This window comes from Lemur catta, chromosome 14 (assembly GCF_020740605.2).
Source record: "Lemur catta isolate mLemCat1 chromosome 14, mLemCat1.pri, whole genome shotgun sequence".
Lineage (NCBI taxonomy): Eukaryota > Metazoa > Chordata > Mammalia > Primates > Lemuridae > Lemur > Lemur catta.
The window spans coordinates 10,151,183-10,177,429 of NC_059141.1; the positions used below are offsets into that span (position 1 = coordinate 10,151,183).

The following is a 26,247-nucleotide window of genomic DNA, read 5'->3' on the forward strand; positions in this document are numbered from 1 at the left end:
ATTTATTGACTTCCTGTTACTAAGATGAGTATTTAGCTCTCTTATACCTCTACTTACCTCACCTTTCCAGTTCTTTTAATATCATGATTTTTGGTTTAATCAATAATCCATATTTACATTATAGTTGTGCAAATATTCACTGAAGGGCCAAAAGTGTACTCAAGATTACATTTTCTTTCCCATAGTACTTTGTTATTGCATTGTTTGTGCTTGCGTAATTTTTGTTGAACTTAATCTTAAAACTTTTTAACAACTTCACTAGATTGACCAAATAACTGTCACTGGTGTTTTTGAAATGCTGAAGGTCTTTTTGTTTTTTGTTTTTGAATGCCTGTGAAGCTGTTAGTCCTTGTTCCTGTTTATTCCTTAGGGCCAGTGCATAGTTGCCACTCATAGATTTCCCAGATAGTTGGAATGATTGCTTCTTTATGTCTTCCTTTTTATTGGTGAATTCGTGTGTGTGTGTGTGTGTGTGTGTGTGCACACGCACACGTGTAGAACATATCTTCTAGTGGCTTCCTGAGAAAGAATGTGTGGATAGTTTCCAGTCTAAAAATGGCTGCTTTCACACTTGGTCGATAGTTTGGGTATAGAATTCTTAAGATAATTTTTCCCTGGAATTTTTAAAATGTTGCTTCATTAATTTTAAGCTTACATGTTACAATGGAGAAGTCAGGTGCCATTTTAATTCTTGTTCTTTTGTGTGTGACATTTTTTCCCCCTGAGAAAATTCCTGGGATGTTTTCTTATATTAATGTGTCAGTGTTTCTCTTCCTTTACCTTTTCTCTATTCTCTTTCTTTGGAATTATTGGTAGTCAAATGTTGAATTTTCTGTTTTGATTTTCTAAGTCTGTTAACTATATTTTGCTATATTCCTTTTCCCTTAATGCTCTGGGAGAGTTCCTTGATGTTGGATTTTTAACATGGCTATATTTTTAACTTTGAGAGCATTTAGATTGCTTCTTTTTCATGACAGCATTTTTTAGTTTTTATTTATTTTTTTGATGCAGGGTCTCGCTCTGTTGCTTGGGTTAGAGTGTGGTGACATCATCATAGCTCACTGCAACCTCAAACTCTTGGGCTCAAGGGATCTTCCTGCCTCAGCCTCCCTAGTAGCTGAGACTACAAGCATGTGTCACCATGCCGGGCTAATTTTTCTATTTTTTGTAGAACTAGGGTCTCATTCTTGCTCAGGCTGGTCTCAAACTGCTGGCCTTAAGCAATCCTCCCACCTCAGCCTCCCAAAGTGCTAGGATTACCAGCATGAGCCACTGTGCCCGCCAGCATTTTTAATTTTTATTGTATCTCTCTGAGGATGATAATTATAGTTTTGAAAAAAATTTTCTTCTATTCTCTGAATTATCTTTGTTTTTAGCTTTTCAAATTTTGTTTGTTTTTATCTCTCTTGTCTGAAACTTTCTGTAAATCTTTGGTGATCCTTAGCTGTCTATTCCTATTTAAAGGTAAAAAAGGCTAATTGCTATTTCTGTGTTTATGTGGGACCTTGCCAAGTTTAAGTGTTGGGCATCACTTTAGGCTGATTGGATGCAGAGCTGCAATTTTGTTGAGGAACTGCCAAATATTAGTACGTGGATGCCTTTTCTCTGGGACTGTTCAGTTTCTCTAGGGAAGGATTTTCCATTCTGAGAGAATGGTAGAGTAGATAGGTGGAGAAGGAAGTAAAGTGCATTTTTCCTGACTGATGGCATTCTAGAGAAGGAGCAGAGGTAAATGTTTGAGCATTTCTTTTTTCTTATTTTGACTTTTACTTAATCCACCACTTTTATGCTTTAAACCGCTCACCCCTGCCCCTGTGTATCGAAGTCTCAGTTTCTCTGCAGAATAACCCTTCTCTTTTCTTTTTATTGTTTAGTCTGCAGATTTTTGCAACTAATCTCTACCCCACCTGCTACCTCCCACCCATTTCCAACTCTCCCTGAAACCCACATTCATCGTATCCTGCCCTGATTCCTAAATTTCTCAGGGTCTTGCAGGGCAAGATTAGTTTTCTTAATATTGATATTCATTTCAGTATCTGCCTTATGCTACTACTTCAAGGTTCAAACTTTCCTGGTCTTAATGCCAAGGAGAGATTGACTTGTTTAAATCTTGGAAGATACCACAGAATTTCAAAAGTATGTCAGACCGGCAGTTAGCATGGTTTACACCTATGTAATCTCTGTGGACCAAATACTTTCTATTTTGAATTTTGAATACTTGAATTTTGTGAGATTTTGGATTAGGTGGAGTTGGAGCCATATGGATGTCTTGATAGCCCTTGACCTTTTCTTTTTTCTTTCTTTCTTTTTTGTTTTTGAGACAGAGTCTTACTCTGTTGCCCAGGCTAGAGTGCCGTGGCGTCAGCCTAGCTTACAGCAACCTCAAATTCCTGGGCTCAAGCAATCCTTCTGTCTCAGCCTCCGGAGGAGCTGGGACTACAGGCATGCACCACCATGCCCAGCTAATTTTTTCTATATGTATTTTTAGTTGTCCAGCTAATTTCTTCCTATATATTTTTTAGTAGAGACGGGGTCTCGCTCTTGCTCAGGCTGGTGTGGAACTCCTGAGCTCAAACGATCCTCCCGTCTCGGCCTCCCAGAGTGCTAGAATTACAGGCATGAGCCACCACGCCCGGCCCCTTGACCTTTTCATATATGTATGTATCTCATAACATGCTCATTTTAGGGACTGTGTCACAGGTGCAAGTGTGATGTTGTAATTGTAAAACAGTGCTGTGCAGTAGATCTCAATCTTGCTGGTAGGCCACTGCAGGCAGGTTTTGATTTTTTTTAAGATAGTAGTGATGATAATAGTAGAAGTTTCTTCATCACTACTATTTTAAGAAAAAAAAAGTTATTTCATTACATTCTGAAGTTGAAAAATGTGTGGGTTTTTAAGCTGTAAAGCAGTAACAATGTATTACCTATACACGTTTTACAGTGCTTTGGGGGAAGAGGCACTTCATTTGAAGCAAGGAAAAGCAGGTTACACAGTTTCATGTAGTTGGTATGTTACAAGCCTTATCTGGACCAAAATGTTTTCTTGTTGGGGGATAGGGGACACAGAAGCCTTAAAGAATGTGTTAATGAGGACTTTTATAAATGAAAATAAGAGATCAGTGTTATCTGGTTATTTGTTTACATGAATGTAACTTTACCTTCAGGTAAATGTTTACATAATGTAACGATATTATGAAGAATGACTTTTAAATTGCCTATTGTGCTTAAATTGAATTATGCAAACCATAAACCCTAAAACTGAGAAATGCCCCAAACACCTAAAGCACGCAACTTTTAAAAAGCTTTTAACCTATCTTAGAAATTGTTGCTTCATTAAGGACTTAATATTTGCTGCCCTCTTCTATTGGCAAATCAAAAGATAACTGAGTAGGTGGTACAGGTTTTTTTCTTCTCCTAATAATAAAAAAAAAAGATGTGTAATGCTTTGCTTAAGGATGGGGATATGTTCTGAGAAATGTGTCATTAGGTAATTTTGTAGTCATATGTACATTTTAGAGTACACTTACACAACTTAGATGGTATAGCCTACTACACATTTAGGTTGTGTAGTATAGCCTGTTGCTCCTAGGCTACAAACCTGTACATCATTTTACTGTACTGCATATTTGTAATACTTGTAATACTGTGGTAAGTATTTGTGTATCTAAATATATCTAAACATAGAAAAGGTACAGTAAAAATATGATATAGAAGATAAAAAAAGGTACACTTATCTAGGGTACTTACCATAAATGGAGCTTCAGGACTGGAAGTTGCTTTGGGTGAGTCAGTGAGTGAGTGGTGAGTGAATGTCTTAAGTCCTGGGACATTACTGTAATCTTTATAAACACCGTACTCTTAGGCTACACTAAATTTATAAATTTTTTCTTTCTTCAATGATAAATTAACCTTAGTATACTGTAACTTTTTTATTTTCTAAACTTTTGAATTTTTAAAAACTTTTAGACTTTTTTTGTAATAACACTTAGCTTAAAACACAAACACATTGTACAGCTGTACAAAGATATTTTCTTTATATCCTTAGTCTATAAATGTTTTCTGTTAATTTTTTTTTACTTTTTAAACTTTTTGTTAAAAATGAAGACACAAACACACATTAGCCTAGGCCTGCACAGGGTCAGGATCATTCATCAGTATCACTGTTTTCTACCTCTACGTCTTGTCCCACTGGAAGGTCTTTAGAGTTGTAATAACATGCATGAAGCTGTCATCTCTTATGATAACAATTCCTTTTTCTGCAGTACCTCCTAAAGGACCTGCTTGAGGCAGGTACAGTTAAATTTTTATAAAAATAAGTAGAAGAAGTACACTCTAAAATAAATAAATACTCTCTAAAATAAATAAGATAAAAAGTTAATAGAGTAAACACATAACCCAGTAATGTAAGTCATTTCTTATCATTATTAAGTATTATGCACTATACATGATTGTATGACTGGTAACACTGTATGTTTACACCAGCATCACCACAAACACATAGTGTTCTGATACACTTAGAATGGCTACAATGTTACAATGCCTCCTACCATGTCACTAGGCAATAGGAAGTTTTCAGCTCCATTATAATCTTATGGGACCACTATCATATATGCAGTATATGTAGTCCATCATTGACCCAAACTGGCCAGTTCTCTTAGGAGCAAGTAATTATCACTGTCTCCTTTGATAGTATCAAGTTATTGTATTTTCTTTTTGAGAAAATATTAGCTGGGATTTTCTTTTTTTAAAACAAAGATTAACACCTGCCCATTTATTTGTTAGAATACAGTATTTTGTTCTGATTCAGATTCTCTTCTTCTACTGTGACCATTTCTTTATTCCCAAGGGCTTCTTCTTTCGTGTTCCTCAGATTTTATTCTTGGCCCTCAGATTCTCCCTGTCCAGTACTTGAAAGAGTTCAGTCATCCCTTGCACAGCAGGGAGCAGAAGATTCTGTCAGAACATTTAATCAGATTTACTAGATTATTCATAGATGGGCACACTGTGGTAACAAGAAGTCATATTTTTTCTTTTAGATAACATACACTAGCTAGATTTAAGTAGGTAACCCAGAGCTCTTTTCTCCTCATCCATTCTGTTTGATTATCTAGTTATAATTAATTATGGTTAATCTAAAAAGTCATTATATTTTAGACATAATTTAGCCTATTTAATTTGTCTTATTTGTTTTATAATTGCCATTGCTGTATTCTTAAAGTTAATTCTAAATGAAGGTTGCTTTTTTGGTAGGGAGAAGGGATATGGAAGAGTAGAATTTTAGTGAGTCTCTGGTAGGAAAACAGATGCTTAACTGCCCTTTTAACATTTTCTTTTCTATATTCACACCTTTATTTGACCCTCCAATTCAACTTGTTGAGAACAGACAAAGCATGTGTTAGCAACTGAGAAAAGAGGACTGACCACCTACCACCTAAGTGATCCCTGACTGTCCTGAGCTGCTGAAGTAGTAGCCTCAGGTGGTGGTTTTCAAACTTTAGCTGGCATAAGAATTATATGGAGGGCCCGTTAAACAGCTTCCTGGGTTCCATTCACCCTGAGAATTTCTGATTCAGCAGATCTGAGTTGGGGTCTTAAAGTTTGTTTATATTTGCAGCAAGTTTCCAGGTGATGCTGATGCTGCTCTGGATCTCACACTTTGAGAACCACTGATAAAGGTTAATGATCAGTCTTTGTAGCAGACCAAGAATAAATTAATAGTGCCTGCTATGATTTCTGAATTTCTTCTTCCCTTACAAAACAAAGAAATAACAACAACAACAGAACTCAAAAGTATTATCTAGTATGGCTAACCTGATTTGCTTTAGCCTGTGTTAAATTATATCAAATATAATTTAAGCTTTGATTCCAAAACAACCAGTAGGTAGTGTGCCTTGGACTAGTTTACTATTAAGCATTTATTTTGACTTATTAAGTTAATTCACTTTACCGATTTTATTGAGTACCCACCATGTGTAATGCACTATTTAGAGTTGGGACTCTAGCAGTGAATTCCTTCTTTGTGGGGCTTATATATCTAGTTTGAGGGTGATAGACAACAAACAAATAATATGTCAAGTTTTGATGTTATTTGGATTAAAAAAAGTATGAGATTGAACATATTTATTCCTGCCTGTTATGAATTATAATCTCTAATGATTTCCTATTTATTTGCAACCTGATAATATTTCTTGTATTTCTTGAACCTAAGATTCCTTCTATTCCATGTGTTTCAGACTTTGTTTCATATTATGTTAGTAGAGGTCAGTTAAACTACTTTCTTTTTCTTTTCTTTTCTTTTCTTTTCTTTTCTTTTCTTTTCTTTTCTTTTCTTTTCTTTTCTTTTCTTTTCTTTTCTTTTCTTAGGCAGAGTCTCACTCTGTCGCTCGTGCTAGAGTGCAGTAGCATCATCATAGCTCGCTGCAACCTCCAACTCCTGGGCTCAAGTGATCCTCCTGCCTCAGCTTCCTGAGTAGCTGGGACTACAGGCGTGTGCCACCACGCCTGGCTGATTTTTTTCTATTTTTAGTAGATATGGGGTCTTGCTCTTGCTCAGGCTTTTCTTGAACTCCTGGCCCGAAGTCATTCCCCCGCCTTGGCCTCCCAGAGTGCCAGGATTGCAGGCATGAGCTACTGCACCTGGCAGTTAAACTACTTTCTCAGTAGGATTTAGGCTGTATAAGCTTGTTATCTTATAAATGTGTGTTTCTAGGTTTAAACCTTGTGGCGTGATGTTTTGAAGCTTATCTAAATGTTTTAAAATTATTTGAACTTGAATGTCTTTAGAGGGTCTGTGCATTCTGCAATTCACTGAAGCTCTCACCACTCCTTTTTTATCCTTATACTAGGCCTGCTTCACTCATTTATGTTACTGATTTGGCCTTTGTAGGCATTTGAGTTTGTGGTGCCTTCTTTAAACAATTTAAAAAGTACTCTGTTATTTTCAAGCTGAAAAATCTAACCTAAATGAAATGTAATAATTTAATAGTAATTTAATTTTGTTTAGATTTCATGCTTTAATTTTTGCTCTTATTTGCTGATATTGCACATTATAAACAGAAGAGGAATTTAGTTAACTACCTAAAGAGTAGAATTCAAGGGATTCTTTAGTTCTGCTCTGTATATACTCTTTAATCATATAAAATGTACATTGAGAAAAGACTGGCACTGTGCACCAATATATTAGTAGTGGAATTATGAGTGGTTTTTATTTCTTCCATTTGCGTATCTATTTTCTAATGTATACTTAATACTGAACTACTAAAATCAAGAAGCAAAAAGTTGAAAAATATTGTCTAAATTATGCAGCCTTGCAGGTCACCTAAGATTACTTCATGGTGCTCCATCTTGTAGCACTCCATGTAATCTTTTAAAATTAGTAAAATAGCTATTTTCTACATATAGTATGAATTTTGGCTACTGTTTCTTTTGGTCAGTCTAAACTTTTCTATGGGCAAAGTTGAAAGTGAGTACATTTCTCTGACAGGAGGATCTAGTTTTAAAGTCCAAGACTGTACACATGCACACACTCACACACTGAGGCTGTATGTGTCAAATGTTAAACTGAAGAAAAAGCTAATGGTTTTTGTTTTTTTAACCAGGGATTGGATTGAGATAAGGAAGTAAATAGCAAATATCCGGTTAAGTTTACTGGACTGTCTTTTTAAGTATTGACTGCACATCGTTATGAAGAACTGTCCTAATCTTGGCTAAGAGTGTGTACCAACTAGGGTGTACCAACTTCAGCCTGTCTCTAGTTCTGCAGATGCTTGTCTGTGTTCTGTTATTCTCTTGCCACTGTGGTAAGATTGGCTGGTCTCCTGAGAAGAAAGTTTTGTTAGCTAGTATGTAAGGTCAACTGAATTGGCTTCCTGTTTATTGTTCAAGTAAAATATATGTGGAAATAGATGTATATTATATATAATACACATGTGGAAATAGATTCAGCTTTTTTTGTATGTGGAAATAGGCTTTAAGATTTTCTACTGTGACTCATGCCTTTTTCAGTTTGCTTTTTAAGTCTCTTTTCAAAGATATTTAAAAGCAGAGTATTCAAAAAGAAATGCCACATGAAAGAAAGATACCCGAGAGGCATCAGCAATCACTGCTTCTGTAGTGAATCTCTGTCTGTACTTTAAACTGTAGGACTTTACATTTTAGTTTCCTTTTCCTCCTCCTGCCAGTCATTGATTTGATTTGCTAAAGTGTGAAGCCTGTGCTTGAGCAGTAGGAGTGCTCCCAGCTGGAGCCATGGGGGATGTTTATTGAACTAAGCAGTGGAGAAGCCCTTGGGATTGGTATGTGAATTATTGGCTTTCCTGCTTGCAGTTTTCTTTGGGAGCACATCACTTACCTTTTTCAAGTCTCAACTTTTGGTATAGAGCAGGTATATGATGTGGTTTAGGTGGTACACTGATAAGGGATTCAGTAACTCAGAATCACACAGTGAGAATGTAATTTCTTTCTCTGTTTTCTTTGAATCCTGATTACATAAGCAGAAAGATAGTATTTTGGAACTAGTGTGTAACACCTTTCGACATCTGCCAATCTTCCTTTTTAACAGGGAAAGCAAACTTCAGGCTCAGAACCTTTTAGGACCTAGCTAGAATTTAAGAACACTGCATTTATTTCTATGTTGTCTTCTGTTTAATGGCAAGTGACACAGCTTTTCTATTTTTGATAGATTCGTCTTATTTTTTGAAAGTGCAAGTAGTTTTTCAGTGCAAGAGAGTGACCCTGGGAAGCAGCTATAGGGAAGTTGGGGAAGGGGGAGACAAGGGAGGTAAGGAAGTTGGTTAAGTCAGTCACTACTGTGGGCAGCTAGAGCTTAATCCCTGTGGGGAACTCTGGGAGTCAGTGTAGCACATGTGGCTTAGAGCTATCTCAGCAAAGGCAGAGGGACACCGAATCCTCAGTCATTGGTTGAAGGCAGCTCTGGGGATGTTAATTCTCCAGAACTTCCGGCCTGCCTCTCCTGCAGGTCGAGCAAGCTCTGGCAGCCAGACAGAACCCTGAGACAAGTAGTCCTAGGTGTGGACGGGGTAAATGGGTGGGGCACCAACAGTATCTGCTACACTCCCAGACAAGCTAAGTTTTTCCTGCAGTCCTCCTCATCTTACTAAACAACAGCTTCATCCTTTGGTGCTCAGGCCAAAAACTTTGGAATCATCCTTGACCTTTCTCTCATGTGTCACATCCAGTCCATCAGCAAATATCATTGGCTCTGCCTTTAAAATATATTCAGAATCTGACCTCTCCTTATTATCCTTAGTGCCACCACCTGGCCCAACCCGTCTCCCTCCCGATCCCCTCACAGCCTCCTAACTTAGTTTACTCTCAACACAGCTGCGGGAATGATCCATATAAAACCTAAGTGAGGTCACATCACTCTGCTCAAAACCCTCCAGAGACCCTCATCTTACTCAGAGTAGAAGTCAGAGTCTTTACAGTGGCCCATAAGACCCTAGGTAATCTGGCTGTGTGTGGTGTGTGTGTGCCTGTGGGTTGTTTTCATGTCCGAGCACGTGTGTGAGCATGTACCATGCTTTTTGTCTTTAGTCGTACATCTAGTGAAAACACTCCTCTCCTTACCCTTCCCTCCAGTGTCGGTTATGTGATTCATTTGTGAATTAGGTCATTTGTCACAATTTGCATTCCATCTTTACCACTACAGCCTAGTTGATTTTTTTTAAAAAAAATTTACATACGGTAAATTCACTTTGTGGTGTATAGTTCTGTTGGTTTTGACAAATGCATGGAGTGATTGTATCCACTACCACAGTTCGTATATAACAGTTCATTGCCCTAAAAATTCTCCTGTGCTCCCCCTACATAGGTAAGGTTTGTCCCTACCTTCCAGCCCCCTGGTAACCACTGATCTGTTTTCCTCCCTACAGATTTTTCTTTGTTAGTGTCATGTAAGTGGGACTCTTGCAGTATAGCCCTTTGGGTCTGGCTGCTTTCACTTAGCAAAATTCATTTACGGTTATGCCATGTTGTATGCGTGTTTCTCAGTAGTTTATTCCTTAAGTGTCCATTAAAATAAATTTAAGTAAAAACAAAAGTGAATTAATTTAAAGAAAATATTGAATAAAAATGGTATAGGTGGTACTGAGATAGAAAAAAATCTTGAGCCTGAATGACTAGGTTTGGAAATCAGGAATGTGATAGAAAGATGCCTGGAAAGGCTTTGCTTTACCTGGGACCTCTGCCAGTCATTAGCTGTGTGGCCTTGGGGAAGTCACTTAACTGCTCTGCTTCCCAGTTTCTGGTGTAAAATAAACAGTAAAAACCTGATCTAGAAGTTGTTAGCTCCTATCTCCAGGGCTAACTGTGGTTCATAAGACACAGATACTGGTAGGTTATTTGGGTAGCTAGTTAACATTAGCATTTCATTGCTGTGAAGCAGCTGGCTCCCCTGGTTTTCAGAGTTATTAGGACCAGCCGTTATAAATGGTTTGTAAAACTTAGAGTGAGGGAGTAGGGCCTGTCAGTAGGAATGAAGAAAGCCTTCAGCGTAAGGCTCCAGTTTATTGACTTTTTTCTGTTGGGCTTACCCAGTTTAAGAGATAGTAAGAGCCTGAGTTAGAGCTATAGTAATGTCTGAGAAGTACTGGTGGTACCATAAACTCAGCAAATTTTCTATCAACCTCTTTTGTGACTATAGCATTTGGATCTTAATCCCCGTAGTCCTATCCTTAGGTGAGTTTCCCAGGGATGTCTATAAAGCGTGATGGTCAGTGTCCACAGTTTCCCAGAACATTATTGTGGCTCACTAATAAGCCACTTTGTCACATAATTGACAGTGTACGTTTGAAGGTCAGAGCATGTTTGAGATTGATCCACTGATGACAGAAACTTACAGAAAACCAAGAAGGAAACCAATGAAGATTGCTTGTTTTGTTATTTTTAAAGATGGACGGATTCATAGCAATTCCTTTTAAACTCATGGCTGCTTAAAATCCCTAACCAGGTTGCCTTTTTTTTTTTTTTATATTGAAATGATGTTAGGTGTTGGAGTGTCAATGTTAAATCAGAAGTGTAAGTGAAAGGAATTTAAAAGAGCAAAATTGCTATGATTTGTGTTTCCTTTGCATGTAGCACATAGTAATTTATTTTACCTTTTACTTTTAGTAATGAATGTTATAACTATTGAAGATTATAAGAGCACATACTGGCCAAAATTGGACGGTGCCATAGATCAACTTTTAACCCAGAGTCCTGGTGACTATATCCCCATTTCCTATGAACAGATATACAGGTAAGTCAAGATTTAATTTGCCTGGGTTTGAAAGGGTATATATATTGAGTTTTAGGGTAACTTGAACTTACACAGCATGAAAGCATGTAATTAATATATAATACATAAGGTGAGGCTCTGTAAGTATATATTCCACACTTACTGATTGGAGATTTGATTTATACTTTTTGATCCAGAAGTGGTTTTTAAGTCAAAATGGATTTGAAACCACACTCTGTTAGACTTCCTCCTACCTCAGCCTGCCACCTCTGCCATACATAATGCAGAAACTGGAGGTCAGTGTAAAAAGCAAGAATGACTGAAGTATCTGGTGTAAAAATATGTGTTTTCAGTCTCGCAGGGAGACCCTAGTTTAATCTGTTGATGTTTATTGACATACAGTTCTAACTCTCTTTGATTATTTTGTTTCCCAGCTCCTGGTAAATACAAGCAGCAAATTAGGAACTGGGGTGGGATATGAGATCAGCACAGTGCCAGGAGGAGGAAGTGACAACTGTGCTGTTCCACATACCTGATGTACAAAGGGTTGTATTGCAAACATTTTTCTGAGTTGGAAACTTTCTCTTTACTGATTATCACTCTTCCTTATTTTGACATTCATTTAAAGGAAAGAGAGCAAGAGAGAACCTGATTTATAAGTAGTTATCATATTCAGACCTTAGCTTATCACCCAATGTTAGATTATCTAGTACTGGTTAAATTTGTAATAGACTACTCCAAAGAGATTATTTGCAGCTGGTGGTACTATCTTTTCTATCTCAACACTGATTGGGGGAGGGCAAATTTTTATTTAAAAACTGTGATTGGTCACTTTTTTTAGATCTGAATTTCACTGTTTTGAGATCTGAATTAATTATTTGATCAGTGGCTGTATATTGAAAGTGTGCTTTAACCTTAGGTTGGGTTAAGTGCTTCATCATTAACTTAGTTTTTTTTTTTTTTAACAGTTGTGTGTATAAATGTGTATGTCAGCAGCACTCGGAACAGATGTACAGTGATCTGATTAAAAAGATAACAAATCACTTAGAGAGAGTCTCGAAGGAGCTGCAGGTAAAGAACTGATTGTATTGATTTTTGCTCCCTTGAGTTTTTCTGATTGGAATTAGCCTAAAATACATTTGGAAGCCTGTTAATTTGATTATGATACAAATTTATAAACATTTTCTAGATGAATGTTGACCAAATCATCTAATTTTTGGAATAGATTATTAGTTTGAAAATTTTGACATAAATTGTGGAAATTTTTAGATTGAGTATATTTCAGACCTTATCTGATTCCATTTATTACTATGTCAACATTTCTTTTATTTAAAACCTTATTTTTCACTGTTAACTTTTCATATTTGGTGACTTTTATAATATAAAAATATGTGTGTATTTTTTGGTAACTTGTATTATCTTTGAAGAGTGGTTTACCTAATACTTGCCAATATGAACAACTGAAGTCAATACTTTATTGATAAACCTCCTATAGATGGGCATCACCCCAACTCTAAAATCTGGGTCAGGTTGCAGAAAATATTCTAAGAGGGAGCACTTGGCTTGATCCCCTAATTTGCTGTCCCTCCCTGCCTCAGTAAAGCTTCCAGTCCTTGAAGGTCAGGTCCTATCTTTATGTCAGGGCCAGATCCCAGTTTAGTTTTGGTGTAGAACTAACGTAATGCCTAGAAAGATCGCTCAGCAATAGATCTATATACCACTATTAAGAAATGGTCCAGCATTTTGCAATATTAAATAACTACTGTTTCTAGCAAGTGCTGGGGTGTGCTTTTGGCTCAGATATTGTTCCTCATATACTTTGAGGTCTGAGGTATCTTAGTGTTTTTTTTTTTTTTTTTCCGCCTAAACAGTTGTCCTAAGTAGCTTCTTTATTTTTCCTTTTTTTTTTTTTTTAAACTATAGCTAAGGCTGTGTTTTATCATAGTCAAATATATATTTTTCCTGTTTGTGTAAATTGTTTTGTTTTTTTCCACTAAATACAAAATCTTTGTTCATTAAAAAATATATTTAGTGCCTAGGCATTGTATATAAACTATAGATGAAACCCAAGGTCTGTGCATTATAGCTTTGAATGATTTGCTTTCTAATTCTTGATGCCACTCTTTCCCTGAATTCTCATCTGAATCCAGTTTATTGCCAAATCCTGTTTACTCTGGTCTCTCTCTGGACTTCATGCACTTCTCTTCACTTGCTGGTATCCTAGTCAAGGTCACCAACATCTTGCAAGTATTCTACTAAAATGCTCATTTCAACTGGTTGCTCAGCCTTACTTTATTGATGTGTGCCTTAATTTATTTAACCAGTTTTTGATTGATGAATATTTAGGTTGCTTCCTGTCTTTGGCAATTACTAACAAACAATGCTATAGTGAATAATCAGTCTTGTAAGTAATGTCATTTCCTAAGTCCATATTGTGGTTCACAAAAGTTTCAAGTTGTACTCCTACCAGTTATGAATATATCAGAGTGTCTGTTTCTCTCACTGCTAATATAGTCTATTAGGAAACTAATTTTCAGCTTTATATTAATATAGGAACGATTCTTATTAAAGATTAAAACATAGATAAAGGGTGATATCTTTTCTGATGTTAGTATTTTTAAAAGGGATAGTATGTAAAACCAGGGAATTTAGTTTATTTGTAGAATCAATACATGTCTCAGTTTCAGTTCAGCAATATAGTCGTATAAAAAATCTTGCTTCAAAATAATCCTTTTTATAGGATTATAAAGTTTGTAACACATTATTAAATAGCAGGGTGGAATGGTTAAAGCCCTGGGGACTGGGGTTCTGTTCTTACTCTGCCACTCAATAGTTGTATGTGTGCCTCTTGATCAAACATGCCAGTGTCATCTTGTAAATTTTCTCCACATTAAAATGAAGTAGATTTATCCTTTACACTAAGTTGTAAGATATTTTTTTCTTCTGCTTCTTGCCTAGCAAATCCTTCTTCATTCTTTTCTCAGGCTTAAACTCATTTGTGCTTGTCTGTGTAAAGCCTTCCTGGAACATCTGCACTCCCCTCAGAACAAAACAGGACAGAATAGACTATTGGCATTTCTTCTTCTGTGGACCCATTGCATCTTGGCAGTAACAAATCTATTAGGGAAATGATTGTGTTATTGTTTCTGCTTGCACGTCTAACTATTAATGCTTCATAGGCCCTCCCTTGAGGGCAGGGACTCTGTCTTGTTTGTTTTTTTATCCTTAGTGTCTGGCACAATTACAACTCAGCAAATGTTTGTTGAATGAATGCTCAGTAACTATGACCTAAACCAATGAAAAGAGTAGCATGATTAGCTTCATAGTTTTTTTATTAGCATAAAAAGACCACTAATCTTTATGTTCATTAGACACATAGGCATTTTATTAATTAATTTAGTATCATAAGTATGTGGCCTGGTATAATCTCTTATTTTATAGAGATCATAAGGCAGTTTTCGTGGGGGACAAAATAAGAGTATATACCAGGCCTCAGGAGCCAGAGACGTTTTATTTGGGTGGAGCATTTTGTTTGTAGCTCTGGTTTTCATAATGAAATATTGTTGTTAGGAGCCAAAGCAAAAGTGTGGGATGAGTTGCATCTGGCATATAATCAGAAATTGAGTGTTGGAGTTGATAAATCAATGAGTTAGACCTACGAGGCATCATCCTCTGTCTGTCAAGGGCATCTTAAAATAGCTGTGGGTTTGTAAGTTTATATGTCAGAGTGACTTATCTCTATCCAAAGGCATAATCCTATTGGGGAGACTGAAGAGTATATGAAATAATGTTCCATACACCCCAGTTATTTTTGATATTTACTAAAAAATCTAGAGAATACTGTTTTTGGAGATTTTAAAAGATTAATGTGTTGAATGTAAATATTTTTATATGACAGTATAATCTAACTTGCTGCCTCTTTAAAAAAAAAAACAACACACATTTCTTTCATTTTCAGAATAATGACTTTTCTACCACTTCAGTAACTTCGAAAAGTTTTTCCTGGCCGGGTGCAGTGGCTCACGCCTGTAATCCTAGCACTCTGGGAGGCCGAGGCAGGCGGAATGTTTGAGCTCAGGAGTTCGAGACCAGCCTGAGCAAGAGCGAGACCCCGTCTCTACTAAAAATAGAAAGAAATTATATGGACAGCTAAAAATATATAGAGAAAAATTAGCCAGGCAGGGTGGCGCACACCTGTAGTCCCAGCTGGATGAAGTTTGACAACCTTACTAAATATTGCTGACAAAAGGCACATCTAAAATACAAGGATACAGAAAAACTGAAAGCAAATGATGGAAACAATTATACCATATAAACATTAGCCGAAAGAAAGGTGATACAGCTGCACTGATATCCTGAAAAGTAGGTTCAGAGCAAGAGATATTATTGAATGTAAAGAGAACTTTTTATTATGACAGAGGGTTCAATTATTAGGAAGATAACAATTCTAAATTTGTATACACCTAATAACATAGCCACAGAAATTAACAGACCCAAAAGGAGAAACATAAATTCACAGTCATGGTGAGAAGCTAATACATTTTTCTTGGTAACTAAGTAGACAAAACCAACAAAAAACAGGAATCTAGAAGATTTGAACAACATGATAAATAAACTTACTTAATTAGAGCTCTGCATGCATTAATTGCAGAATACATATTCTGTTCAAGTCAACCCAGATCATTTATGAAAATGACTATGTTGCTCATAAAGTAAGTCCTAACATATTTTAGAAAATTTAAATCATACAGAGTATGTTCTCTGACTTACAACAGAATTAAAATTAGAAATCATTAGCAAAAAGGCAACTAAAAAAATCTCTATATGATTGAAAATGTATAATAAAAATATACATTCAAAAACCCATGTGTGAGAACAGAAATTATAGTGGAAATAAGCACATGTTTTGAACTGATACGTAGTGTTAACACTACATATCGGGCCTTGTGGGATTAAGCCAGAGTCTTTTGGGGGAAATGTAAAGCCCTAAAATGCATATGTTAGAAAATAATAAAGTCTGAAAATCAATGGCTTTAACATTTTATCTCAAGAAATTAGAAGAAGAGTAACAAATGAAGCCCAAAAAGGATTAAATGACCGTCTCTGCTAGTGGACTATTGAAAGCATAAGAAATATTCAGGGCACTATGGTACAAAGCAGAATAAGGAACGTGCTGTGTCAGAGAAAAGGTGAAATTATCATAGTCAGGTAGAATAAAGAGGAAGGCAGCATTGGCAATGGTATGTCATGAAGAATGGGTAGGTGTTGGGAGAGCAGGTGTTTGGGCTGAGAGAACTTCATGAGCAAAGGCTGCACTTTGGAGAGGTTTGGGATGTACTCGGTAATGAGTATTCTATGAATATAGAATATCTATGAAGATAGATCGTAAGGTATTCCAGGAGATTGGGAGGAGATAAGGCTGAAAAAGGCAGATTGGAGTTGAATTTGTAGAAGCCATTAAATGCCAGAAACTGCATCTTGGAAGATCAATGTGGTAAGAGAATGGATTGGAGTAGGAAAGAATGAGATATGGGGAAATGATGATTGTGGTAGACTAGGTGAATTGCAGGTCTTCAGTCCTGTATCTGTAACTCCAAAATCCAAAGAATGCTTTGAAAATGGGAAGTTTTAAAATAAATTTGTTGCCAAAACTCATGTGGTAGTAAAATTTGATCTAAACTCACGTGAAGAACTTGAATGGGAACATTCTTTCATTTTCTGCCAGAAAGATCGCTGTGTTGTCTCAGTTCCTACTGGGTATTTTGCATAGTATATGGTATATGTATCATAATACTTTCTAAATTTGAAACGTTGTGAATTATGGTACATATCTGGCCCCTAGGAGTCATGAATAAGAAATTTCATACTTGGTGAGGAAAAGGGAGGAATAAGTGTCGGGGGATGCATTGTGGAGGTCAAAGAAACAGTATAAGACTTAGTAAGTTACCAAATTAGTAACTTCCATATTTGTAAGAGAGGTAGAGTGAGAAGATTCAAAGATCATTTTAGTTTCAATAGAAATGTTAGGATTTTATTAGAGGGGACTTGAGGTAGGGAAGGAGAATGATAGTGGTTTTAGAATGTTCAATTCAACAAACTTTTTGTGTCCATGTGCAAGGCAGTGTGCTAGATGCTAAGGGTATGGAGCAATTAAAATATGTGTTCTTCTTTAGCACCTTTTAGGTGAAAGATATAATGATACTTTTAATATACTAGAATTTGATGGGTGATAGGATAGGGGAATAAAATGAGTTCTAATTTTCCCCCTTGTGAAATGTCTCAAATTTATCCTCTCCACCTCCCTAGTTTGAGTCCTCGTTGGTACTTGACAATAGAAAAAGATACCTAGTTTGTATCATGGCCCTGTATCTTCCCCAAATCCGTTTTGTTTATCGTTCTCAGACCTACTACGTCACCTCTTTTCGTAACCTCTTGACTCTCCATTTACCTAAAGAGCAAAAATCATACTCCTTAACAGGGATTTAAAGGCTCTTCACACTCTGAACTTAGTAAGATAGTGCAATAATATTTTGCTTTTTAAATTTAAGGCGTCTGTGTCTTTTCATCTTTCTGTCTTTTCTCTTTTGATTTCTTTTGCCACTACTTTGCTCCCTCTCTTTCTGCAAGGGGGAGGCTTCTTTTTGTCTGTTAGGTTTTGCTCAGCTTTTAATTTCACTATTCCTGGAAGGCTTAATCAAGTTCTCTTCTTTGCTTTTGTAGTACTTTATTTATGTTGCTACTATAATCTTTAGTTTAGCACTTTGATATATATTTAATTACCAGTCAGGATTTCCCCTTTGCAACATTGTGAGCTTCTAAGAAAAGGATCTTAATTTACTAAACTATGTTTCTTTTAGCCTATTGTAGTCTTGAATTAAGTAGCCATTAAATAAATGTGCTAGTCACAGTACTATTGACTAGATGTTTTCAGTTCTCTTCCTTTTGGATACATGGTAGGATTGTACTTCTGTGTCCCATTAAAGTTAGACTTGGTCAGGTGACTTGGTTTGGCCTATGAATTGTGAGTGAAAATGAAGTTGTGTATGGTGAAGTGTGTACCCAAAGAGCTGAATCCTTTAAGATTGGTTCTGCAATTTTCCTGTTTCCCTTTCCCTGCCACAATGTTCTAGATGGTAGAGGCTCACTTAACCCTGGGGTCCAAGTAAGGATAACATGGAACAGGCCCTCAAGATAGGCATTTAACATGAATGAGAAAGAAAGATTTGCTGTATATTTTTTTCTGATTTTTAATCCATTTAAAAAATTCATATTTTATTGAAATATAATTCACATACTCTAACACCCTTTTAAAATGTACAATTCAGTGATTTTTTAGTATAATCACAAAGTTTCGCAACCATCACCACTAATTTCAGAACATTTTAGTCACTCCAAAAAGAAACCAAAGTACCCATTACTTTTTGTTTGACTGATACAATAAATATTTAAATTGACAACATTTAGAATATTCTGTTTTGCACCACTGCAATTTGGATAATTGACTTTACAATAGTTCCCCCTCTGTATCTGTTGGAGGAATAGTTCATGACCCCCGGAGGACACTGGAAACCACAAATAGTAATGAACCTGATTGCCATCAACACATTTCTGTTCATGTCTTTAATACCTTTTTCATCTTAACTAAGCCCTTATCATGCACTATGGCTGTAACTTTTGCAGTTTGAGGTGCCACAGCAAAACTAGCTTGGATTTCTTTTTCCTTCCTCACAATTTCACAGTTAGAAGATTCGTTCTTATTGTAGGTCCTGGCAACCTCAGCATACAATTTCTTTTCTTTCCTTACTAAGTGGAGAACATTTACCTTTTCATTTAAAAGATGGCTTCTCTTTGGCATATCCGTATTGTCAGTATCACCCCTTGGCACTTTGGCGCCATTGTTAAATAAAATAAGGGTTTCTTTAACCTAAGCATGCGATATTGGGACAATCCATCTGATAACTGAGATGGCTACTAAGTGACTAACGGGCAGGTAGCGTGGACAGTGTGGGTACGCTGGACAAAGGGATGATTCATGTCCCAGGCAGGATGGAGCTGGATGGTGTGAGATTTCATCACGCCATTCAGAATGGCACAGAGTTTAAAACTTATGAATTGTTTATTTTTGGAATTTTCTATTTAATATTTTTGGACTGCAGTCAACTGTGGGTAACTGAAACCTCAGAAAAGGAAACTGGAATGGGGGGGTGCTACTGTAACGGATATATAATCCTTTACTCTTAAAACTGTCTTAAATGAGACTTCCATATTTTGATTTTTGTGTGTGTGTCTATCAGAATCCAAAATCCATTGGAATAATTGTGAAGCGTTTTCTTCCCAAGTAATGTTGATCAATTTATTGTTTATATTAATGTACTTTGTCAAATTGAGAGTATGTTTTCAATTTCACCAAATAAAAATACTCTGACATTTTGATGTAGTAGCTTTATACTCAGTAACCCATTAACCACGAATGTTCCTCCCAACAGTTTTGTCAGTGGTTTGGACCGTACACTGTACGTTAGCCCTAGTAAACAATGTTTAAACAGATTTGGTTCCCAGATCAGGACAATAACTTAAAGTGGGAGGAATGGCACCAATAATACTAACCTGAGTTGAGGGCCTTGAGGAGGAGAGGCCATAAAGACAAAGAAGGGGAAGGAGGAAAATGTTCCAATTTTTATTCTCAATAGGGCTGAATTTATAATAGTTTAAATGAGTATTTGTCAACTATCTTAATTAAATGGAAGTTAATTATATTTAACCATTCATTTTAATAAAATTAGAGTAATTTTGATGTCTTTAAGCTAAATATATCTTGGTTTTAAGCTAAATATATAATTTGACTCTAAATCCAATTAATAATGGAGATTCATAGAAACTAAACCATAATCAGTCAACAGTACTTAACTTTGATTCACTCTACACAGACACCAGACTGCATGTAAAAGCTTTACTGCCAAACTGCCAATAAAGTGAACAAGAGTCCTTTGGCGTTTAAAATCAGAACAAAGATTGCTTTGCTATTTGTTTTTTGTCCAGTGGGTGGCAGCATAACTCAACTAGTTGTATGTGGTCATTTGAAATTTTATATATTTTTGAGAGGCTTTAATTTCTGTATCTGTTGAACTGCAGAGTGTGTTCCAAGAAAACTTTCCTCCCCCAAATACACTATTTACTCCTTGCTAGAGTGAAGAAAATTTTAGATAATAAGAAAATTGCTTGATATGCTTTCTTCATGGATTTCAAGTAAGATAAATATCATTTAAAACTTGTAAATAGCTCCTCACGTGCATTTTACTGAAAAATTTTCAAAATGAATTATTTGGAGATTTATTTTTTACTCTAAGCTAGAACTTAAAGCAGTTGTTATAGCAAAGTTATTATTTCAGAGAATTTGCCAGTGAGACACCGTAACCGTCAGTCATTCCATAAGCTATCATTGAGACTATAATTCTAATAAGTTTACTATTATCCTTTAAAAGCAGGGACTGTTTGCTTTTTCCTGTGCCCTCATAGAGCTTAATATAATGCCAGGCCCCAAATACAGATCCAGTTAAAGTACTTATTATAAGTTAATAAAAAGCATGTGCTTGGTTTACAGCTGATATTCCTAGAAGTATCTACTTGTTACAGTTAAAACAGCATCTTGAATTCAGAAAATGAGGAAAGTAAAATCACTTAAATAATGGACAGTTACTTGCATTTGTTTGTTACCACAGTGTACAGAGTATTAAATACAATTATGAATTGTATTCTTTTAAACATACAGTCTTTGTTTTGAGATAGAGAGTGTACTTAAGTTGGAGAAGATAAGGGAAAAGGTTTCCTTAAAAAAAAAATTAAGCAAATAGCTATAAGTAGTGTTTGCTAAGTGTTATGAAATGAGGTACAGAGGAAAGTGAGAAGTCATCCTGGCCTGTCTGGCTTCTTTGGATATTTTCTCCATTAAGTAATCTTTGAACCTTTTATAACTGCTCAATGTTAGAACCCAGATTATCTCATGGTTGTGTAGATAAACTAGAGGAATCACAGAGTCCAGACTTCACTTTATTATTCAAGCTGAAATAGTATTTGGAAAATGAGAAAAGTCTTATTTTAGAAATAATCAAGAACAATTTTCCATATGGCAATAGTAGTAATAATAGCAGTTAACTTTGAGAGGTAAGAGATCTAAGTGAAAAGAGAAATGTCTACTATCTTGTTAGACTCAGTTGGACTTCTTTATTGTAGCTTTTAATTGAAAAGTATTCTTAAAATTTATATTAGGAATGTTTAGTATGTGTATTATAGCTCATAATAGCTCCTGAAGATCATTTACCTTGTATATAACTTACTGTTTTTTGGACATTATTCTGCTGTGGAAAATAATATCTGCACAGCAAGAATGGGAATGGAATGAGAATGTAATGCCAGGTATAGTTGTCTGTTTAGTCCCTGGTAGTCCCTGTGCCCCTGAACCTTGGGAGTGGGGCGTTCTCAGTGTTCCCATCCTCCTCCTTCTCACCCTAGTTGCAGATAGCCTTTGCATCTCCTCAGCTGAGGGTCTAGAACAGGGATTGGTAAACTTTTTCTCTTAGGGGTTAAATAGTAAATATCTTCACAGGCCTTATGGTCTTTGTCTGATTTCTATACTCAACTCTGCTGTTGCAGCCATAGACATTATATAAATGAATGAACATTGCTGTGTTCCCATAAAACTGTATTTGTAAAAATAGGTGGTGGACCAGATTTGGTCTGCAGGTTTTAGTTTGTTGATCCCTGGTCTTGAGCATAGGTGGGTTCCCCCTATCCCATCCTGGGGCAACCAAATTTTGTCTTGTATCTTTGGGGGTCCTTGGGAGTGAGCAGGTTTCCTGCACTTCCATCAGCAGCAGTATATTTTTGCTTTGTAATAGTGTAGAAACCTGGGCATGAGTGGATTTTATACCATGCTGAAAATGGTAGCTGAACTTTGCCTGTCATAGGAGGGCTGGATGATTACCTGCCCATCTTCCATTGGCAGACAGTTTTTGCCTCAGGTTAAAGAAGGGTCACCAAGGTGCTGGTGGGTTTGTTACCCCTTCCTTTCAGCAAATGGCTTTGCGGTTCCAAGGCACAGAGAGTTTTTGTTCATGTCTTCCATTGGCAGCTAAATCTCCACCTTCTTGCTTGTGTAGGACCTGTATGAAGTGTTTGTGGGCTTTTTAAGGTATTCCCAAACCTGGCCAAGCCTGGCACATCTGTGCCAGGAGACCGTGGCCCTCTCAGTTCTCTTTCACTGCCCTCAGACCTTTTCTTAATGACCCAGTGGAAGCTCATTGAAAAAAGTTGGATAATAGGTATGGAATGTCTTTGTGTTGAAGCTCCCAGGAATTCTATTCTGCTAATTCACACTTGGCCTTTAATGATTCATTACAACTTCTCTTGTTTTGTTTCCTGCTTTGATGACTGTCATCACCAATGGAGAAGAGTTTCATGTATCCTTTTTTTCCTTAGAGGAGCTTGTTATTCTTTGGAATTCATTTCACCTGGTTGGACATTGCAAATGGAAGGTAAAGAAACCTTAGGTGTCTGATGAGCTAAAAAACATCAGGATCATTTTGGTTAATCAGCTTTTTCTTATCATAAGGGTGGGAGTGGTGTTCTCTCACAGCTTTCTGCATTCTCAGCTGAGGTGGAATTTCACAGTTACGTTTTAATAACTGTGTAATCACTGAATTTGATACTAGTCAAGAAGCTGTTAAATTTTAAAAGAAAAATTCACCTATATTTTACTGCTACTGTTAAAATGTTAGTGTGTCATACTTTCACTAATTTCAGTAGAGTTTGCAGCTAAATTGTCTCTTGTCACACAGTAAATGCCATGTGTTGCATGGGTGATTGCTGCTCAGCTTTCTCTTGAATCCTCCAGACCTCCTTCCTGTAGGGAAGGCCTACAGGCCTCTCAATCCTTTGAGGAGGCCTAAGGTAGAGGCTTCTAAATGCTTAACAGCTGCTGGGCCAGCTGTTTACAGAATCCCTGTAAGTTCTCATTAAAAATACACAACTCTGGGTAGGTTCTCAGTCAAAACTTTGGAGTGTGGCAAAGGAATCTGTATCATTACCAATCTCTTCAAGATGATTTGGAGAGTAGCATTCTTTGGGGTCCTCTAGCTTATGGAAAATGTACCGTTATTCCTGAACTTGGTCTCTCTCTCCTTAAGCCGGGGAGTGCAATGTATCTTATGTTTAAGATTGTGTTGCTGCTAAAGCCACTCAACACATCTGTACCACCAGAGTGCTCATCTGGATTACAAGCATCCACACAAACCTGGATAATGTAAACCGCAGAGCACAGCCTAAGTATCCAGTGATGATGGACATGGACAGTAACATGTCCAGACAGTTGTTAGAATTCAGTTGTGGAAAGAAATTTGACCTGGGAGAGATGTTGATGTATAGCTAAGTGATAGAAGCAGGTTACAAAATAATCTACATTTGTTTAAGAACAGATACATACACACAGAAGAAAAGGTACAAAAATGTTAATAGTAGTTATTTACCAGTGTTGGTAGTGGTTATTTTTCTACAGTTGCATTTTAAATTTTTAAAAAATTTCAGTGAACATGTATTACTTCTAAAAATATGTTAGCGGCTTTGTTATGTTTTTTAGATCCTTCTCTCCCATCCCTTCTTTCTCCCTATTTCATTTTAACATGCAAAAGTCATTTATTTATTTGAAGACAATCAGAATGCTTTTATGTAGATAAAAGCACATATTCTTAATTATTTTCGTGTTATCATCTCTATGAGGTGGGATGAGGGTAAGTAGAGGAGGAAGGATATAAATATAAAATGTGGGATATAAATATGTTGCTTGTATTTTACATCTGCATTGTCAAATCAGCCACATGTAACTATTACAATTAAAAGGAATTAAAATGAAACAAAAAATTCAGTTCCTTAGTTTCCTTAAACACATTTTAAGTCCTCAGTGGCCACATGTGGCTAGTGGCTATCATATTAGTGCAGATGTAGAACATTTCTATCATCACAGAAAGTTTCACTGGGCAGTACTGACCTAGATCAGAGTATATTTAAGTCTATTGCCTAGTAAAATTATTTAAAAAATCATCCTCTTCTAAAATTAATGTAAGTCTAACTAGGGTGACTGACCAACCAAACTTCCTTGTTTAGCTTTGAAAATTAAAGATGACAAGCTTGCTTTCCCCTTCCCTTCTGTGATGGTATAGTATGTATATCAAATCTCTCCTCTCTTCTCCTGCTCTGAGGCATTTCTCACACTTTACTTACTAGGACCATATATGTGTGTGTGTATGTGTGTGTGAGTATTTTATTTTCCTTTTTAAGAGACAGTGTCGGCCGGGCACGGTGGTTCACACCTGTAATCCTAGCACTCTGGGAGGCCGAGGCGGGTGGATCGCTCGAGGTCAGGAGTTCAAGACCAGCCTGAGCAAGAGCGAGACCCCATCTCTACTAAAAATAGAAAGAAATTATCTGGCCAACTAAAAATATATATAGAAAAAATTAGCTGGGCATGGTGGCGCATGCCTGTAGTCCCAGCTACTCGAGAGGCTGAGGCAGTAGGATCGCTTAAGCCCAGGAGTTTGAGGTTGCTGTGAGCTAGGCTGATGCCATGGCACTCACTCTAGCCAGGGCAACAAAGCGACACTCTGTCTCAAAAAAAGAAAAGAGACAGCGTCTCAGTCTGTCACCCAGGCTGGAGTGCAGTGGCGCGATTATAGCTCACTGCAGCCTTGAACTCTCGGGCTCAAGTGATCCTGCCGCCTCAGCCTCATGAGTAGCTGGTACTACAGGTGTGTACCACCATGCCGGGCTAATTTTTAAGTTTTTTGTAGAGATGGGGTCTTACTTTGTTGCCCAGGCTGGTTTCGAACTCCTGGCCTTGAGTGATCCTCCGGTCTGGGCCTCCTAAGTGCTGGGATTACAGGTGTGAGCCGCTGCTTCTGGCCTGTGTGTCTGTATTTTCAGTAGTATTACTATTTAGCAGATTGTCTATTTAAAACTAGACACTAAAATTATTTTCTTTTTATATGATACATAAGATTATCATTTAGTTCTATGTTTTTAAAATTTTTCTTTGAAATTACTGCCTACAAAATATCTGTATGTTATTCATTGCAACATGGTCTGTGGTAACAAAAGATTAGCAACAAGCTATCAACATGGGATCTGATTAAATAGTATACTCAAGCATTGTATTTACAAGAATAGATCTTAAATTGTGTATGTTTCTAGGACCTCTGAGGGTTCCGAAAACTCTTTCAGGGATCTATAAAACCAAAACTTTCCAAAAATATTATTAAGATGTTATTTGCCCTTTTCACTACGGTAACATTTGCTCTGGTACTGCAAAAGCAATGGTGGGTAAAACTGTTGGTGCCTTGGCATGAATCTTCACTTCCACATGCTTGCAGTAGGTTTTTTTTTTTTTTTTTTTAAACAAGCCAGTTTTACTTAAGACTATCCTAGATGAAGCAGTGAAAATTATTTTTAATGTTATTAAATTGCGACTTTGAGTATACTTTTAAAACTATTTTGTGTGAAGGAATGGGAAGCTGCAAACAAAGTACAGCGGTTGTTTTGAGAAAAAGCACGTGTGGTTGTATGAATTTTGAGCTAAACCAGCCTCACCTCAGTAGAACACTATTTTTAGTTGAAAGAATGACTGACAAACTGTGGTTATTTAGACTTCAGTGTTTGACATTTTCTCAAAAATGAGTGAAATAAGTCTGTCACTTCAAGGAAAATGACTAACAGTACCTGGTGCCAGACAGAAATTTGAACTTTGAAGTGAAAACTAAAATTTTGGAAAATTTGTACGTACAACTATGATCTTGGTAGTTTCCCAGTATGTAAACAGATTCTTCTGATGAGATAGGTGGTGATACTAATAAATTTTTTTTTGATATTGGGTAATGAAATGTATCAACATTGGGAAGATTGCATATAACTCGGTGAATCAATATTTCCCAAATGACCAATTCATGATGTTAAAAATGTGTGTGTAA

At 36.5% G+C, this 26,247-nt stretch overlaps 1 protein-coding gene across 2 annotated transcripts in view; it reads left to right on the forward strand.

Annotated features, from left to right (window-relative positions):
• The window catches only part of CACUL1 (CDK2 associated cullin domain 1), a 66,802-nt gene that overhangs the window by 11,643 nt on the left and 28,912 nt on the right, over positions 1-26,247 (forward strand). For both annotated transcript variants that reach the window (XR_006739086.1, XM_045567747.1), the window contains exons 2-3: positions 11,131-11,257; positions 12,205-12,307. Coding sequence is in view for 1 of the 2 variants with exons in the window: in XM_045567747.1 (XP_045423703.1) it covers positions 11,131-11,257; positions 12,205-12,307 (230 nt within the window). In the remaining variant the exon portion in view is untranslated. The remainder of the gene's footprint in view (positions 1-11,130; positions 11,258-12,204; positions 12,308-26,247) is intronic.